The sequence below is a fragment of the Carettochelys insculpta genome, chromosome 10 (genome assembly GCF_033958435.1).
Source record: "Carettochelys insculpta isolate YL-2023 chromosome 10, ASM3395843v1, whole genome shotgun sequence".
Classification (NCBI taxonomy): domain Eukaryota; kingdom Metazoa; phylum Chordata; order Testudines; family Carettochelyidae; genus Carettochelys; species Carettochelys insculpta.
In genome coordinates, this window is record NC_134146.1 from 48,389,024 (window position 1) to 48,407,344 (window position 18,321).

The 18,321-nt window shown below is 41.1% G+C and overlaps 1 protein-coding gene across 3 annotated transcripts in view; it reads left to right on the top strand.

Moving 5' to 3' along the window:
- The window catches only part of DRC9 (dynein regulatory complex subunit 9), a 36,539-nt gene that overhangs the window by 743 nt on the left and 17,475 nt on the right, over positions 1-18,321 (top strand). For 2 of the 3 annotated variants that reach the window (XM_075004188.1, XM_075004189.1), the window contains exons 2-6: positions 85-165; positions 5,981-6,128; positions 10,914-11,161; positions 12,794-12,922; positions 15,435-15,516. In XM_075004188.1, the coding sequence (XP_074860289.1) occupies positions 5,988-6,128; positions 10,914-11,161; positions 12,794-12,922; positions 15,435-15,516 (600 nt within the window). In that variant the 5' untranslated portion in view covers positions 85-165; positions 5,981-5,987. The remainder of the gene's footprint in view (positions 1-84; positions 166-5,980; positions 6,129-10,913; positions 11,162-12,793; positions 12,923-15,434; positions 15,517-18,321) is intronic. The other variant, XM_075004190.1, reaches the window with a different exon arrangement.

An 18,321-nucleotide genomic window follows, 5' to 3' on the forward strand; every position in this document is an offset into this window, starting at 1 on the left:
CAGGTGTGATCACAAGCTGTGCATGAGCCATCATGCTGAGCATGCCGCCTGTATGTTGTACCCACAACCCTTCTCCTTTTTCAGGCTGTGAGTTTTTTGGAGAAGAGACTGTGTCTTTGGATGCATCTGAACAGCCCCAGTTGCTTCTCTAGTGCTACTGGAATAGTAAGTAACTTTAAAATGCACCTCTGTCTTGACAATCTTCACTTACCTGAAAAAAATCCCAGTTTTCCAATGTTGTCAGAGAGTGGATGTCCCAAATCTCTGTCTTCACGCATGCTATACAGGCTAAACTCTATGTAGAAGCTCCTCCAATTAAGTTCCACTGGGTTCTTATCCTCTCTAGCCTTTAGAAATTAGAAGCTAAAAAAAGCTTATCTTTCTTCGCTCAGAACACAATCTACAGCACATAAAAAATCAAGAAACAAGATTATTCTAATTTTTCGATATTTTTTAAAATCCGCAACCTGCTTTCTAACAGTTGTATGGATAATCATGGTTCTGTATAGCCATTGTCCAATGAAAGCAAAGGTTTTTCTGATTTGAGGCTCACAGCTACTGTGTGAACTCACAAGTCTGACTCTGCCAATATGCTGGGAAAACACAGTGAGTTAAAGGACAGGTGGCAGCCTCTCCTTTGAATTTTCTCACTGGTATTGTCCTCCTCACTGGTACCCATGACTGTCATCACTTCCTAAATGGCTGAAGGTGCCACTGCGGAGTGATGCAAGGTGTTTCCTGCCTCTGTAGCTATTTCAGTCTACTCGTTGGCAGAATGGAGAAAGGTATGACTACAAGGCTTTCACATGGCATTGCAGTCTCCCAAGGATAACCAGATCAAACCATTTATATGGTTGTGTTTAAAAATATTTGCAAACTTTCTCTTCCTGTAGGACAGAAGGGAAGGGTATAACAATTTGCTCATCATCCCAGAATCTTGGGGGAAGCCCTGAGTCTCTTAACAGCCTTTGTTCTTTCTTGTCATTAAGACTGATCAAGGAGTTTGGTTAAATACAACAATTGGTGTTGATGTTAGTGACTGAATCAGGGTGGTTATGTCTGTCTGTATTGCTTTAAAAATAGAATTGAACTAAGGGAGCTCCTTATTTGTAATATTCTGCAGTGCATCAGACAGTGGTTTCCTTTACATCTATAATAGAACATAAACCCTGCCAGAGCTTACTGGTTTGGCACCAACTTTTGCTGATATAAGAGGAAGTATATAGATATAAGAGGAAGTATATAGAAGCAAAGACAACAAGCGGCTTTCGAGAAACATTACATTCCAGCTTTAAGTTTTCTAAAATATAATAATATCTTGAATTAATTTTCTCTTGGATAAAAGTTGCTGATGGGGAAGAGGTGAAGCTATTAAATTCTGCCTTTGTATAGAAATAAACCACTTTTTCCTACAAGAACCTTCAACTATTTTATCCTTCTTTTAAAAGTGCTGGCATCATAATGTCGCAGCTTTTTCACAGAGAATGTTTTGAATCACATTGTGAGCTTTGTGGATGCACACTTTACATGAGCCAGATGCAAAGGTACATGTGTCGTAGTTTAGACCCAATGGTTCAGTTGTGTTCATAATCTAAATATGAAGAAAACACACTCTACATTTAATACATATCTGTCCCACAACTTTGTACTAGTGCCCCTTAACCCAAATGGAAACTCTATAAGACATTTATGACAATCCAGATTTAGTCAGAGGGATATGTATTTTCCAATTCCTCCTTAGATTACTAGATTCTGAGTGTAAGAAATAAAAAAAAATTGCTAACTTGATATACTGGACTAATTTCACTGTTGGAGTTAGGTGAAAAGAATAAACAGACATATTGACAAGTAAGAGAAGTTCTACTGTACTGATATTCTTTGTTCTAACTATCTAGGTTGTAACAGTGGAAAAGCCATGTTTAAAGATGTGATTTCTTTTGACAAGAGATATAGATGAAACAGTCTTATTACCATCTGTGATTATCTTTGAGATCTCCTTGAGGGTGGATGAGGTCCAGAGGATGCGAGAAGGGCAAATATTGTATGTATATTTAAAGAGGGAAACAAAGAGTCCCAGGGAATTATATATTAGTCAGCCTACCTTCAATACCTGGAAAGGTGCTGGAACAATTCTTAAACAACCAGTTTGTGAGCACCTAGAGAATAATGGGATATAAAATAATAGCTAACATGTATGTATTAAGAACAAATCATGCCAAACCAATCTAATTTTTTTCTTTGAACGGGTTTTTGGCTTAATTGATGGGAGTAAACAGTAGACAGGACATATCTTAATTTTAGTGAGGCTTTTCATACATCCCACTTGACATTCTCCTAAGCATAGTACAAGAATGTGGTCTAGAGTAAATTACTATGATGTGGGTGCACAGCTGATTGAAAGTCTGTGATCAAAGAGTAGTTATCAATGGGTCACTGTCAAAATGGGAGGGTGTATATACTGAGGGTCTGCAGGGGTCAGGCCTGTGTCTTTTTTTAGTCAATGTTTTCATTAATGACTTGGATAATGGAATGGACAGTATGCTTATATTATCTGCAGATGACACCAAGGTGTGAGCGATTGCAAGCACTTTGGAGGACAAGATTAGAATTTGAGACTACCTTGACAAATTCCAGAACTGATTTTAATCCAGTCTGAAATTCATTCTTCTTCTTAATCCAGTTGAAGCATTACCAATATCTAACATAAATCTCACTGGTTGCTAATTAAGCAGATCGCTTCTTGTTCTACCCTCAACGGACATGGAGAACAACTGACCACAACCCTCTTTATAACAGCTCTTATAACAGTTGAAGACTAATTAGGTACCCCCCCAATCATCTCTTCTCAGACATAAACATGTCCATTATGCTTAAAAGATGCACACAGAATCCTTTTTAGGGGGATAAGGCAACATGCTGCACTTATTAATAATATAATAAAGTACCCATGCATTCACATACCTCCACAGTCCTGCTGATGTTACAATTACCAACCTGTTGCCCGCCCTAACTTATTGGCCAGCTAAATCAGGCACAGTGGGGAAGGAGTTGAGCTGAGTCCTGTCCATTTGGACCGATGCTCCATGTTGTAGCGGGACAGAAACCAAAGAATAAGATAAGACACCCTCATGCTTTACAGGGTTTTTCCTCCATGCAAGTCTATGCATTTTGCTGTATCAGGCCTTAATCAGTTACTCAGCATTACAATCTGTCCTTCTGAAACATATGTTTTTATCTGAAAATTGTTTTGCAGTTATCTGATATCAGTATGCTGAAGACCCCTCCTAAGTGGTGTTCTCTGGGAAAGTTATTACCAGTTCCCTATCAAGAGGTGCTTGTCCCTAACTTTGAAGCTTGTTAATCTGCCCGGTGTGGTCTTAGTAGTTATTTGGTGCCCCTGAGTCTTCAGCCCTGTCTCTGGTCATCTGGGTATGCAGTAGTTTTTATGCCTCTCTCTCTAAAGGCATTCTTTCATTCACACGGACATCACCTTTACATAACTGTAGCATGGAATGAAGAGGAAGTTTCTTCCTAATACTAACATCAGAATACACAGACTTCATGCAGAGCTGGACCTACGTTCACAAAGCTGCCTGGTGCCAAGGCCTACATCTTGTATTTAATTAGTAGCACAACATACATTTATTATAACTAACTTATTGCCTATGAAACTATAAGGTTACATTGTTTATATGCATCTATTGAGGGGGAAGAACAATTAAAGGTTATACAACTTGACCTATGCAGAAAGCTTAAAAATGGACATGTTTATGTCTGAGATAAGATGATCGATGGGGGGAACCTAATTAGTGTTCAACTGTTATAAGAGCTGTTATAAAGAGGGTTGTGGTCAGTTGTTCTCCATGTCCTCTGAAGGTAGGACAAGAAATGATTTGCTTAATAAGCAACCAGTGAGATTTATGTTAGATATTAGGAACAACTTTCTAAGGGAATAGACTTCAGAACAGGCTTTCATGTAAAGTTGAGGGGTACCCATAACTGGAAGCTTTAAAGAACAGGCTGGACAAACAGCTGCCAAGGATGGAGTGGATATCCTGCACCAGTAGGAGAGAGAGAAACTAGATGACCTCTTGAGGTCCCTTCTAACCCTACATTTCTTTGATTTGTAAAGAAACTCAAGATGCCTTCAGTGGCTAATTAAACCTCATGGAAAGAATATCTTCAAGGAACATACTTCATGAAGCAGAATGCCAAGAAACAGACAAATGGAAAATAGCGGGTCCTTCTACTGCTCTCTGCTTGTGATGCTGGAAAGCTGGTAGACTTGGGCTAACAAGTTATATTAATGTTCTGCTTATTTGAAACTAGTTTCATGTTGAAACATTATATGATTACAGTTGCTTCAAGTCCAGAAATAACTTACTCAAATTCCAGTGCAGATACAGAGTAAAGCTGAATCTAAACCCCTTTAGTATTCAGGGAGCATAACCATGCTTCAGTCCTGTTAATCATCTTGGCAGGCGTAGTCTGATCTCTTTCCAGAGTTTGCTTGAAGACTGGGACTTGAATGTTTTGCAGACCTTGTTGTTTGTTCAAAAGGTTTTGAAGATGGCCCAAGAAGATAAAGACCAGTGGAGATGTCTATTATTAGACTTTATATTAATATCCAGAAGCCCCAATCAGAGTCAGGGTCCTAATGTGCTAGGTTGCTATACAAACACAGTCTCATTTGTGTGGCCACCAGGTGCATATCTAGTAGTGGGTTGTTTTTTTTTTGTGGGGTTTGGGAGGGTACATTGTTTACATGGACCAGAAGTAGCTCTTCAAATACAAAATAATAATTCTGGAAACTTACTAAGCAAAAATAAAAAAAAAAAGTAGTCAAGTAGCACTTTAAAGACTAGTGCTACTTGATTGCTTTTTGTTTTGATAGTGTATAGACTAGCACAGTTTCCTCTCTGTTACTATTCAAAAATAAAAAGTTTGCTTAAGAGCGGGACTGGCATTTGCTCCTTTTGATTGAAGAACAACCCACACAAACTGATAGTTCAAACTGGATGAGGATCTCACACAATCATGTTTATTTGCCTTTTTAAAAACACACTAGCTTCAAAATGCTAAATCTAAGACACATTCCTCCTAAGTTTTATTGTTAAAAAGAGTAGTGTGATAAAAAGAGTCTTGTATACATTTGACAAAAATATCTTTACCTATGTTACAGTTTAGCTGACAAACTCAATATTGAAAAATTCTAACATACTTTTTTCACTGTTTATGGTGATCTTTACTTATGCATTCTGCTCAATTTGGACAAAGGAAAACAGACTTGTCAATTTCCATGTAGCTTCAGTGTGGTCTAATGCTGTGTTGTTTGACATGCAAACATGGCATGGGAATGTTACTTTATGTAAAAGTATGTTTGCCTTTCGAATTGAAATAAATCTGTTCCAGATTTGAAAAAGGTGAAAGTTAATTTCCTCAGTACATACATTGGCTTTTGCCTGATATTCAAAAAGTGCTGAGCTCCCAGCCATTCCTGTTGAGGTCAATGAGATGATCCAGAAATATTAGGTTTAATAATAAGGAACAGTTTAAAGTATAACTTGGCAAAAGTGCAGCCTTTGGATTTCAACATAGCTTGCAGGCACCTTCATTTTGAATATGGATGGAGAGTCTACGAATCTCAGTACTAGATGCTCCAATTTGAGCTGGGTGGCCAGGGCATTTGTCCCTGTTTGGAGCATTAAACTGCAGGATTCAGGCTGCCCAGGCATATCTGTGACTCTCTTTTGTTAATGTGAATTAAGTATATCTTTCAGGCTGGCACTATGTTCTAATGCACAGTGTTCCCTTGCGGGGGGTGATTTCTGGGTTAACGAATGCAGGACAGGATATACAGAAAAATTAGAAAAGAGAGGAGAAGCTGCAGTTTTAAGGGTATTTCAGTAGCTAGTATTAAATTGTTGTTATTAACTCCATCCTGTCTCTCACTGTTCTGTGCTATGCTTGTTCCTTTCAGCAAGAGCATGGCAAATAAAAAGATGGAAATATTCTCCCCTTTGGAAGCTGTGCAAATCTGTGCTGTGTTGGAAGACTGTCTTGATCAGCTTGCTATTCTTGGATATATTATGCCAGTTTCCTATGAGGGCAGGACAGACATCAGCAATGTAGGTGCCTCCATTTTTCAAATCTTTCACATTTTCCTTCCTGCCTTTATGGTATTCCATCTTGTGTTCTTTTGACTCTTTTTAAAAAAAGAAGCACTGATATATTTTCATTGTAAAGTACCTTATAGCCCATTTGAGAAAGAACATTATAAATGCATCGTCTTGTTCAGCAGGAGACGAATTTTAACATTTACAATACATAGCACCCAGGGGACCAAATGAGGACTGGGGTCCCATTCAGCTAGGCACTGCACAAACATAAACAAAGACATGCTTCCTATGCCAAAGAACTTTCAATTTAAGGAAACAGTCAAGATAAAAAGGAGTTGGGGAAGTGAAACCACCAAACATAGCAAAGCTGTATTGTGATTCCCTTTTTAAAAATGCACATGAGAATAGGACTTTCAGAAGCACTTGACACTGATACAGTTCTGCTCCCATAGAAGTCACTTATGAAACTCCAGTTGACTTGAGGGGAACAGATTTAGGTCAACAATGAACATTTTTGAAAAATCTATAACTAACCAACTGCCCCTCTGCCCAGAGTCATTAACTGGCTGACTAGGCATCACAACATAAGTGGGTCTTGTGGGGAGATATGAAAGAGAGGTCAGCTCAGAGGGATGTTCTACACATTAGAGACAGTCTAATGGCAGCATTGAGATGTTTTTAGGGAAGGAAGCCATTGCAGGTGATGGCAGAGTGATGAATGAGGAGGTAGGACACTAGAGTGGGCCTAACAGTCTTGAGAGGCAAACAGTGTAGATCTCCGCTATTACCTCAAGAATTTTAACTTTTACCTAAGGCAACAGCCAACTTCCAAGCTAAGTAGTTATTCACTTTTCTTTTTGAGTCAGAAACTGGAAATAACTGAAGCATCATGACTGAGATGGCTCAAACTACTGGAAGCTAGCTTATCTGGTCTAATGCAGCTTCATTTTATTCTATTCACCATGCCAAAGCATCAGCAAAGAAAGGAAGAGAAAAGCAAAAATTAATTTTGTATGCCAGTACTTTGTCTATTATCTGTTTTGAAGAACAGGAAATCTATTATACAATGACAGAATTACTGAGAATCTGAAGTGTGTACTGGATTCAGAGCCTGACTGATGCTTAAATCATACAGTAGAGGGCACTCTTTCCCTGAAATGAGATCTATAGACTAGATGCACCTGCTTCTAGATATTCACTGAATAACAGGTGGAAAGCTTCTGATGTATTAGCAGTGAACACCCACAGAGAAAACACATTTGTAAGTGGGGGGGCGTGTTCTCCTGCCATGTTCACTTTGTGATAGGCTCTGTGGCCGTGTGGTAACTCTATTGCTCTGTCATTTTGCCATTTGTTCCTATCACCTTTTTTCATTTGTAAACTGTTAGTTTCATTGCAAGGAACCATATCTCCTGCCTAGCACGTAGCACACTGCTGGAGTTGTAGAAGACAGTCATATCTATGACATTTTATATAACATTAACCACAGTGTCAGATGATAATTCATTAATGGTCTGATTTAATGACTAGGTCCTACTGCTCCATTTCATGTGCCTCCAGGCAGGAAAGGAATGTTTCAATTTACTGAATTTAGTGCAATTGCCTCCTGCCCTGTGCCACAAAAAAAATTGAGATCTGACTAAACAAAGGGCACTTCATGTACTTTACAAACTCTTCTTCCTTTGGTAATGGACTCATCCTAGGGATTTTAAAGTACCTATCAAAGTTCCTGTAGCTACTACATTACATTAAAGCAGTTTCTTTGTCAAGCTCAGGTTTTCTGAAGTATAGTCATTTAAAAGATTGAGTCAAACTATTTCAGTATGGTTCATTTGAAGTATTTTTATTTGCATGTCTATATATATTTAGTGTATACAATTTATATACTTATTCACACACATAACATTGGGGCAGATCTTCAGCTGGTTAACTGTCCTAATTCAGTGGAGCTATGAGCATTTAAATCAGCAGAAGAGCTCTATCATTTGTGTTCCCAATCACACCTTAGTCTGCCATGAAACATCCAAAATGTCTCCATATAGCTTGTTACAGCAGTAGCTATCAATAATCTGAACTTCTCTTGACTCTTGTTCTGTTTCCTCCATGCCGCAAAACAGCTGAACAGACACATTCACCCAGCACTTACACTTCTCTTGAGAAGGCAGCACAACATGCAATGATTGCTACAGAAAGAAGGCAGATAGGCAAAGTACTAAGTCAGTGGGTCTCAAAGCATGGTTTGGGAACCCACAATGGGTTGGGACCCCATTTTAATGGGGTTGCCAAAGCTGGTGTTGACCTGGGCTCCAGCCCACGCTGCATTAACCAAGGCTGAAATCCAAGCATAAGCCTCACCATCCAGGGCAATGGTTTCCTGCCCCCAGCCCAGGGCAGAAGACTTGGAGCTTCAGCTTTGGCCCCTGTCCAGGGCAGTAGGGCTCCTGAAGGCTCAGTCTTCAGTCCCCCTCCTGGGATCAAGGGGGTCACGGTGCACTGAAATTTGAGAACTGCTGCTCTAGGTGATCTTGGTAGCAATTAAATGAGAAAAGCCCAAGAAGGCAACTCTTCCTCTTTCCTCAGTTTTCACCTTTGTCCTTGTCCTGCCCAGGCCTTTGGACATACTTAGTTTTACACAATAAGGTTAGGGTTGGGTGAAGGTTAGGGTATTGACCTCATAGGCCAATGCTCCTGCTCTTAAAGTTAAGGAGGGACAAAGTGTTTTCCAAAATCACACATGCATTACAAATAAATAAAAGCTGTTGTGACATAGCATTGCTATCCTTTGTGAAAATATGCTTGTGATATGAATGTCATGACAGAGATGCTTTGTGCAAGATGGCTCATGAAAGATATCACTGGAAAGACTATAATTTATTGCATATGATTATCCACCTAGTATGCATGTGTATTTTTGTAGGTGAAGTTTGGAATATTGACCTGTGTATCTGTATTTCATTTTTGCTGCTTTGGTCACTCCCACTGCTGACACTTCAGGGATTACACTGGAAAAGCCAGACAGAGCCTATCAGCTCATCAGCTAGAACAATGTACTGTGAATTGGCTTGGCCTTCCACAGTGCTACTGACTTATGAGAGTCTGATGGCCTAGTCACCTGCTGCTAAACTACTCCTTGGTCTGATGAAATGTTCCATTGAGGGTTGGAGGGAAATGACAGTAAACAAAAGGTTCCCCACCCTATAGAAATTCTATAAAAAGCAGGGAAGGAAAGCCGTGGTTGTCTTCAGTCAGCTTCACCTCTGCCTCCTCACCCCAAAGGAATACTTGAAAACAGAAGGACCATAACTGAAAGGGTGCGGGGGGAAGAACTGCTGGTCCCAGGTCAAGGGACATCTGGCCCGTGAAGGATGCTACCTAACCAATATTTAGTATGAGAAATTCTTTGTAAACAGTTTTTTGGCGACTCTAGCTTAGTTTGGTTGCCATGTATTATTTTCATAGCACAGTAAACTGCGTCATATCTGGCAGCCCTGGGACCGGGAGGTTGCTGGATGTTCAAATATTCTGAATAATAAAGAGGTATACCTAGCAATGCATAACACTAAAGAAACACAAGATGTATGCAGAATACTTTATTTACCAACAACAGTAGTATTGTGCACTGTACACTTACACTGTATTTGGTGTATTTATTTGTATTTACTTTCACTATAGTGTACTTATGGAAAATGTAACTAAAATTTGCTATTGGTTAAAATACTGGTTGAGAATTCCAGATGATAGAATTCTAGAGATGAAAGAGTTTACTGTAATTTGCTTTGTTACGTCTGCTGCCTCTTTGAGTACTAAAAATGGTCCTTTTCATAGTTCACCAACTTATTTCTGGTATATAACTCAGTTTATGTAATTTCTGACGGTCGGGAGAGGGGCTGTGCCTCTCTTCCCATTCAGGAAGGAGATGAACTTTCTATAACTTGGCGTTTGTACTCCAAGGGAGGGTGATGACATCTGGGCATGGTAACAAATCCCTTAAGATGAGTCCTCCCAGAGCAATTTTAGTGTCTGTAGCAGCATCTGGCTGTGGCCGTGCTTGTGTTTTTTGCTAGAGGAGGCTTGAGTGCCTGGCTCAGCAAGACCAGGGAACAGGGGGCCCAGCCTAGCTGAGAAGGTGGTCTCAGTGGTATCTTAAGTACCTCAGCTGGCATCTCAGGGGTCCTGTCCCATTATAGCTGCATTATTTTGGATTTCAGACTCCCCTCTATGAGGTGTATAATTTAATGCACAATGGCTGCGTCTACACTAGCCCAAAACTTCAAAATGGCCGTGCAAATGGCCATTTCAAAGTTTACTAATGAAGTGCTGAAATACATATTCAGCGCCTCATTAGAATGCCAGCAGCCGCGGCACTTCGAAATTGACGCGGCTCTTGGCCGTGCAGCTCATCCAGACAGGACTCCTTTTCTAAAGGACCCCAGCAACTTCGAAATCCCCTTATTTCTATCTGCTGTTAGGAATAAGGGGATTTTGAAGTTGGTGGGGTCCTTTCGAAAAGGAGCCCTGTCTGGAGAGCCACGTCAATTTCGAAGTGCTGCGGCTGCCGGCATTCTAATGAGGCGCTGAATATGTATTTCAGCGGTTCATTAGTAAACTTTGAAATGGCCATTTGCATGGCCACTTCGAAGTTTTGGGCTAGTGTAGACACAGCCTATTTCAATGACTGGGCATAATTCTAAACTAATTTATTGTTTAGTCTTTTCCTCTTCTATTACATAACACTGCAGTTTTTCTTTTCTCTTCTGTCCCTTATGCACATAAATCTCTGTTGTTCCCCTGTAGATTGATGCCCAAGAAATTAGTGAAATCATCAAGAGCCAGAAGGAGTTGGGGGTTAAGTTTGAGCAGCTCATGTCGGCGAGGTCAGAAAACAGGCCAACAGTTCCCTCTGACTCACTGAAGTTCACAGAACTGGGACAGCAGCTGCAGGAGACAAGTGGAGATCTAAAAAGGGCCAATCATCTTTTTAGTAGGGCTGCAAGGCAGAGTGCTGTGTCCTCCGATAACCTCAGAAAAGTTCAAGCTGATAGGTGAGTGATCAGAGAGGACGGGCTTTCAGTGAGAGGTGCCAAATGACAGAGCTGAAGACTATGAAGTCCTTCATTTTCCTACAGAACAGATAGCACCAGTAAAGGCTTCCCTCCACCTCCTGGCTAATGTACTTCAACCCTGGCTTTAAGGGAATAAGTTTAGTCTGCAAAATCCATTCAGTTGTGGCTTCTGCTTAGACTGATAGCAAGGACACAACTGACTGCGATTTAGGAAGTAGGATACCTATCCATTAGGAAATGGACATAGACTACCAACTAATTTCTTAAAGGTTTGCAAAGTAACGCCCAGTACTTATGACTTTTGGTCATTTTAATAGAATCCAAACTGATGACCTTGAAATAATTCATCCCTGAAACCTCTAGTATTTTAATGTTTAGGACCAAGGTTTCTCTAGCAAATATATAAAAAATTAGTTGGAAAGGCTGAGCATAGTCTCTTGAACTCAGTCAGTCATCATATGATGCCACTGCAATGCTGTTACTACTGTGCACTCCACCCTGTTTTACAGAACAGCTAACAAAGAGTTTTTAAAATAGGGCACCTGATGTTAGTCCACATTTAAGCTCCTAATTAGATGGCTGGATTTGAAAGAGCACAGAACTTTTTCTCTCAAGGAGTCTACCCTTAAAGGCATGTGTTCAAAAATGTTGGCTGTATATTTAAGCAGCAAGGTCAAGTGAAGGAGTTCAAGGAAATCCAGTGCAAAAAATTCCCAAATGAATGCAAAATATAGGTTGAACTTCTTTAGTATGGCACCCTCAGGATCTGACTGGTGCAAAACCAGAGAATTTGCTGAACCACAGGTGGTCAATATTATATAGCAGTATTACCAACACTTCCACTGCTTACTGGACTCTTAGAAGACATATAGAGGCAAATTTGAGCTAAATAACAGAACAAAATGCTGAGAACCAGAATTGGCAACTGTAAACTACCTTTATGGGACTACAGGAAACTTGGCTACACCCATGATAGATAGATATCCAGCTAACTAAAATCATGTCAGACCACAGACATTGCCAGATAAAAGTGTGCCGGACTAGAGCGGTTCAATCTGTAGTCACTAGAATTTAATGACATATGCACAAGGACGTTCCACATGTTGGTAAATCATAAGGTTTTCAGGAAAGGGACCAGGTTCGTATAAATGTCTGTGCAGCACCTCACACAATGGGTTTCTATCTGGAATGGAGCCTTTTGATGCCACTATACTATAAATGTTAAATGAAAACTCATCCAATCTGTGCATTCTTAAGGCATAAACGTAACCATTTCCACCGTAATCCAGGTGCACAAGTGGGAATTATAGTATGAAACAGCCCTGTCTATGTCAAGGCCTTTGCTGCCATTACTATGGTGAATAAAGGAAGTGATTTTTTTCCTACACTCCTACCCACTGCTGAATAGGTATGCCAGCAAACTTTGTAGTTTAGTGTAGGCAAAAAGCCTTGGTGTAAGAACCTGAACAGAGGAGAAGGACATTACATTACGGTAACCCTTTTTTAGCAGCAAACAACAGTGGCTTGTATGTTTGAGCCAGGTATTGAATTGCCAGAAAATAACATCTTTGTCTGAGTTGCTTTTGTGTGCCTCCTTGTTCTTGTTGACAGGCAGTATGCAAGCGATGTGATTGCAGAGACTTTGCAGGAGATGCAAACTTCAGGAACATTTCAGAGCCTGGTACGAGCTGTGCAGAGAGAGGAGGAGAGGAAGTCTAACTTCCACACCATCATCATCAGGTTAGGCTTGTGTGAGGCACCTTCCCAGCTTCAATCACTACTGTTCCTGAACCCATGCATTCACTTCCAGCATACACAAGAACACAGCTTCTTCCATCTGAGCATTCCTTTGCACTCCAGAAACATGCATTACATTACAAGAAGAGAAGTCATTTCTGAGCCTACTGCCCTACCTATAATTGGAACATCCTCTCCTGCCCATATCCTGCCACCACAATGCCACAGACATGCCCCTGCCTTTCCATATGCAGAGAACAGCTGGCACAGGGATGGCACAGCTACTATTCTCAACAGAGTTACCTTAAACAAGTGCATGGCTCTGGTGTGTTAGATTCCCCTCTGTGGTGATCTGCAGCAAACAAGAGTTTGTTACAAGCCCAGGTACAGAGTGTTAGCTCAGGCTGTAGCAGGCCATGCTTTTTGGCTCTGGGGGTGCTCAGTTCAATCCACGGTGAATCAGCCAAGATGGCAGCTGTCACAGCAGAGGAATTCAGCACCAGAATTGTCCATGGTTTTATATCCATTTTGCTCCATGGGGTAAAAAGGAAAATCCTGCTTTTAGCATAAATAGGCAAAGCCGTGAATGCCTGGGTGAAGCTTATCTTGATTTCAAGCAAATGTAAGCACCAGTGGTGCACACCGTGGTCTTAAGCAGCTACAGTGTGGCCACCAACAGCTGGGGTGAAAGCAAATCCCTAATGCAGAAGAGCCCTGGGTGTGAAGCGTCTAATTTCCTCAGGTGCTGTAGACAACATTTGTCCACCTATCTAAAACTAGTAGGATCTGTTCTGCTTACCCATGCCAGGGGCAGGAGAAAAATGACAAGTGGTGATAGTTTGAGCACAAAATGGATAAATTACTATCCCTGAAAAGGGTGCTGATCTCATCTTATTCTCCACCTATCAGATGTGCCTTATCAATGCTAAGGGCTCATCTGCCTTGGCGCACATTTTTGGAGAAAGCCCCTTACATCTTCCAGTACAACATAGCTTCTGATTTTTGGTTTTGTCCAATAAACAGATTAAAACCCCCTGTAAAAATCCCCACACCAATAAACACTGGCAATGGTTGCACTGGGGTTTATCTAAATGGAGCAGTAACATCGTTGATGGAGGTGAGACTCTACGGTGCACCCATGTTTTGTGGACTAATTGGCATACATACATCTTACTGGTGCACACTGAGGGTTCCCTGGTGTGCTTTAATGTAGGGGTGCTTGAAACAGTACCAGAGAACATTACTGTAATGAACAATTTCTTTGTAGATACATGTATTCAGACACCCCACCCCTGATTTGTGGACACCTACAGAAAACTCAACATTTTTAAAAATAAACCCTGAAGAATCAAAGTACTAATCTGAAAACCAGAACCTTCAATTTAACTTCTGGTGCTTAACTTAACGTGTTTGATTTTTAACTGTCAACCTGTGAGTCTAAACATAGGCTGTGTCCTATAAGCAGACTGGAAATTCATTCTATCACAGTCACCCAGATGGTAAGTCTTCAAGATGGAACACATGTTAGAGTATAAACTTTTAGGGCAGGGATGTGTCAAATTGATTAACAAATGAAGTGCCACATGCACCCACAGCCCCAAATGGATAGTAGATTAGAAACATAAAACATGAGGAAAAATATCAGTGACATTGGCAAGGGTGATACAAGCCAGAATGCTACTGGCTGTATATTTTAAGGCACAGATTCCATTTTCTTCTTTTGTAAAGAGAAAGGAGAAAATTTGTGCAAACAAAATTATTCCAATTGCCCAATCACAGAACATGTGCCCAGACCTAAGACTATGATGATTTTGTTTCAAAATGTGAACATCTTTGTCGAGTTTGGTGACCATATCTCTCCTGTTACTGAGTTGAGAATACGAACAGGTTTGTTTTTTAAATATGTAGGTTTTCACTTCACTCTTAAAAATAGTGTTACACAAAAACTGAAGCCTGTGTAGTCTGGAAATGGCTAACGATTAGGGATGATATCCTGCACTGAAATCTGTGGGAGTTTGAGCATTGAACTGTCCCCATGTAGTAGGAATCCTTTCTCCACCTTCTCAGACCAATAAGTCAGGTTTTTGTGGAGTCTGTACAGGCTTCTGTTGGAAGAAGTCTACACTTTTTGCTTCATTCTCCCAATCAGTCCCACCTGTCTGACTCAACTGTGGTACATGAACCATGCATCACTGCATGTGGATTTCTGTACCAAGTCATCAGCTATACGATCACATCCCAGTTGATGACTTCCAGATATGCAGCCTCCCTGAAGCTCAAAATGGACAAAAATTGCCTCTGCCAACCGGACAAGGAAAGGTGGCTATTACTGTGTGACTGCAGAGTCCTGGGGAGCTTTCCTGCCTATGAGTTCTCAGCAAGCAGGAGGAGCATGGCTGTATTTTGTAAGGTGCAACATTGCCTCAGAAGAGAATTTCTCTTCCTGGGGAAGTTAACATCTTTCTTGCTGTATTCAAAGGAGTGCAGGTTTTTCCCCTTTTGCTTTTTCCTCCAGGGAGGAGGAAGGAAGGAAGACCATAAAATCCCTCCAGAAACGACTTCAAGATGTCAAGAAAGAAAAGGAATTAGAACTTCAGGTGAGAATAGCTGAGATGGGCAGCATGCTAGAGACGAAATGTGTTACTGAGCACGCCCAGACTTGGGCCTCTCATTCCAATGTCGATTTCATAGGGTATGAGCACAGGTGTCATGTTCTTTTATTTTGGGACAAGTAAGGAAAAATATAAACAAAACAAGAGCAAGTGTAGCTACATCATCATTGTTCTGGGTGTTGAATGATTCCCGTTAGAGAACTGGTCACGGCTGCACAGCTACAAAAGTTTCTTCCTCTGGGAGTTGGCAATCAGAGAGGTGCAGCTCAGATCAAACCAGTGGGAGACTCACAGGATGGTGGAAGACCAAGTGGAATAAGGTTTTTCAGGAAGGAGTTGATGGTGGGGACATAATGTTCTGTGATGAAGTGTTGATCCATGCATAGGGACTAGCATGGGAGAAGGCATCAGGATGAAAGAGTGAGAAGGAAGTGAAGGATGGGATGCTGCTGCACCTTGATGGAGTCAGGGGCTGCAAAAAGAAACCAGTAGAGAGAGAGAGAGAGAGAGAGAGAGAGAGAGATGCAGGGCCTTGAAGGTAAGGACAAGAATCTTACACTAGACTCAGCAGGTAAGAAGGAAGCAGCAGAGGATGTGTATAAAGGAATAATCTGGTTGAGAGGCAAATTAAAGTAATTTTATCTATAGTATTCTTAATGGAGTAGAGGTGAGGGAGATGGAAAACAGGGAGTCAAGGGGAAGACTTAGCAGGAGTTAGTGCAGGAGATTGCCTACGTATGGAAAAGCATGTCAAGAGGAAGGCACATTGTGGAAGGTTACTTTTTCTAAAAGTTGAAGAGGAAGAAGCAGTAGGAATTGGTGAGAAGCACATGGAAAAAAGAGGCACTAAAAATGACCCTACGATTGCGGATCTGACCAGGGTGATAGTGGCAGTGGAGAAGAGAGAGGAGCGTTGTAAGGAAAGATAGGGAGCTCAGATATAACTATGTATAGTTTGATGAAACAGCAGAACCTCCACAAGTGATATTAGTGAGACAGGAAGAAATGTTGCAGTGGAAAACAGTAAGAGAGAGAGAGCCCTGTTAGTCTATATCCTATCAAAACAAAAAAGCAGTCCACTAGCAAATTATTTTGTTAGTCTTTAAAGTGCTACTGGACTGCTTTTTTGTTTTTAGTGGAAAAGAGATTTGAGAGTCATCAGCCTAGAGGTGCTAGAAGAGATAAATGGGGACAGATGAAATAAATTGGGGTAGAGGAAGAAGAAAGGCAAGAGACAGAAGAACAAATCCTGATGAACCCTTGCAGAAAGGAGGAACCACTGAGGGCAATACTGAAGGAACAAATGCTTACAGTGTAAGCAATGAACCAAGGAAGGACAGTCACAGGAGAAGTGGAAAGTGAGGACTGCTTTTCTAAAGGATTTCAGTGTATTCAGTTTGGCATTGTAGCTATAGGAATCTGAGGTCAAAGACAGGTCTGCAGAAAGGAGATGTTTGGCTTAATAGATATTTCTTTTGTGCTGTTGAAACTGGGACTCAAAATTATATTCAGGCCCTAAGGGGGAAAACAGAAAAGCTTAAGTCTGGTGGCCTCTGTTTGGCAGTGAGAAGAAATAAGTTAGTTGTTTCATTTGGCTGCAGGCTGTATGGCAGTTACTTGGGATTGTATTTTGTCCATTTTTTAATTCACGTCCTCTCTTCCAGTTCAGATTCAGGTCACCCATAGAGTATTCTGGAAAGCACTCCATTCCCTGTACCAATGTAAAGATCAGAGCTGGTGCCAAAGTTAGTGTTCTAGAAGCCCAACAGCATTTGCATGCCCATCTTATCCATCCTATTCTGTTCAGTGTGGGGTTTTTTTTTTTTCCATACTCTTTCCAGTACTAGGAAAAGTGCCTCCTCCCCTGGAACTTACTTTGTGCTCAGCTGTGTTAAAGCTTTTTGTGGTTGATGTAGGCGATGATTCTTCATTTGTCAGCCCTTTACCCTCCGATTTTGAGTACAGTAAACTCTTTCATATTTGGCATTCTATCTTCTGGAACTCTCAAATAACCAGCATCTTAACCATAAGTAAATTTGAGTTAGTACAGTATCATGAAAGTAAATACAAATAAAGACAGCAAATGCAGCATACCTTTGCAGTGTCCAATACTGCTGCTGTTGGTAAATAAAATATTCTGCATACATTTTGTTTCTTTAATGTTATGCATTGCAAGGTGTACGCCTCTATTATCCAGAATATTTGAATGTCCCGCAACCTCCTGGTCCCGGGGCTGCTGGATAAGAAAGAATTTACTGAACTTTCTGTTTGCCTTTGTGATCCGCCTTCTAAACTGTGGCCTGCAGTTGTTTTCTTACCAGCTTAAAGTCCTCTGTTCTGTAGCTTGACCCTTAAGAATTAAGGGGACCATCTGTCCCATATTAGGTGGGACAGTCCTGTACTTGGGACAACAAAAAGGCGTCCCTACTTATTTTTTAAAACTGACTAATTTTCCCATATTTGGGCCCTCCTGAGCCTCCCAACATTTTCTGCCAGCAGCTGTGATTTCCGCGAATCTGGGGGAGCATGGGTGGCTGTCGCATCCCTGCCGCTTACCCAGGGCAGGCCGGTGGCTGCTGGTTCCCCAGGGTGTGCTGGCAGCTGCTGCTTCCCTGGCATTCCCAGGGAGGGCTGGCAACTGCCACCTCCTTTCCGGCTCCCCAGGGCTTGGTGGAGCTGGGAGGATCTGCCACCCCCCCACCTCCAATATCTCCTTGCCCTGTATTTGGGGCAGAGAAATATGGTTGCCCTGTTGAGAACAAATCAAAACAAAGTTACTTTCAAATGTTG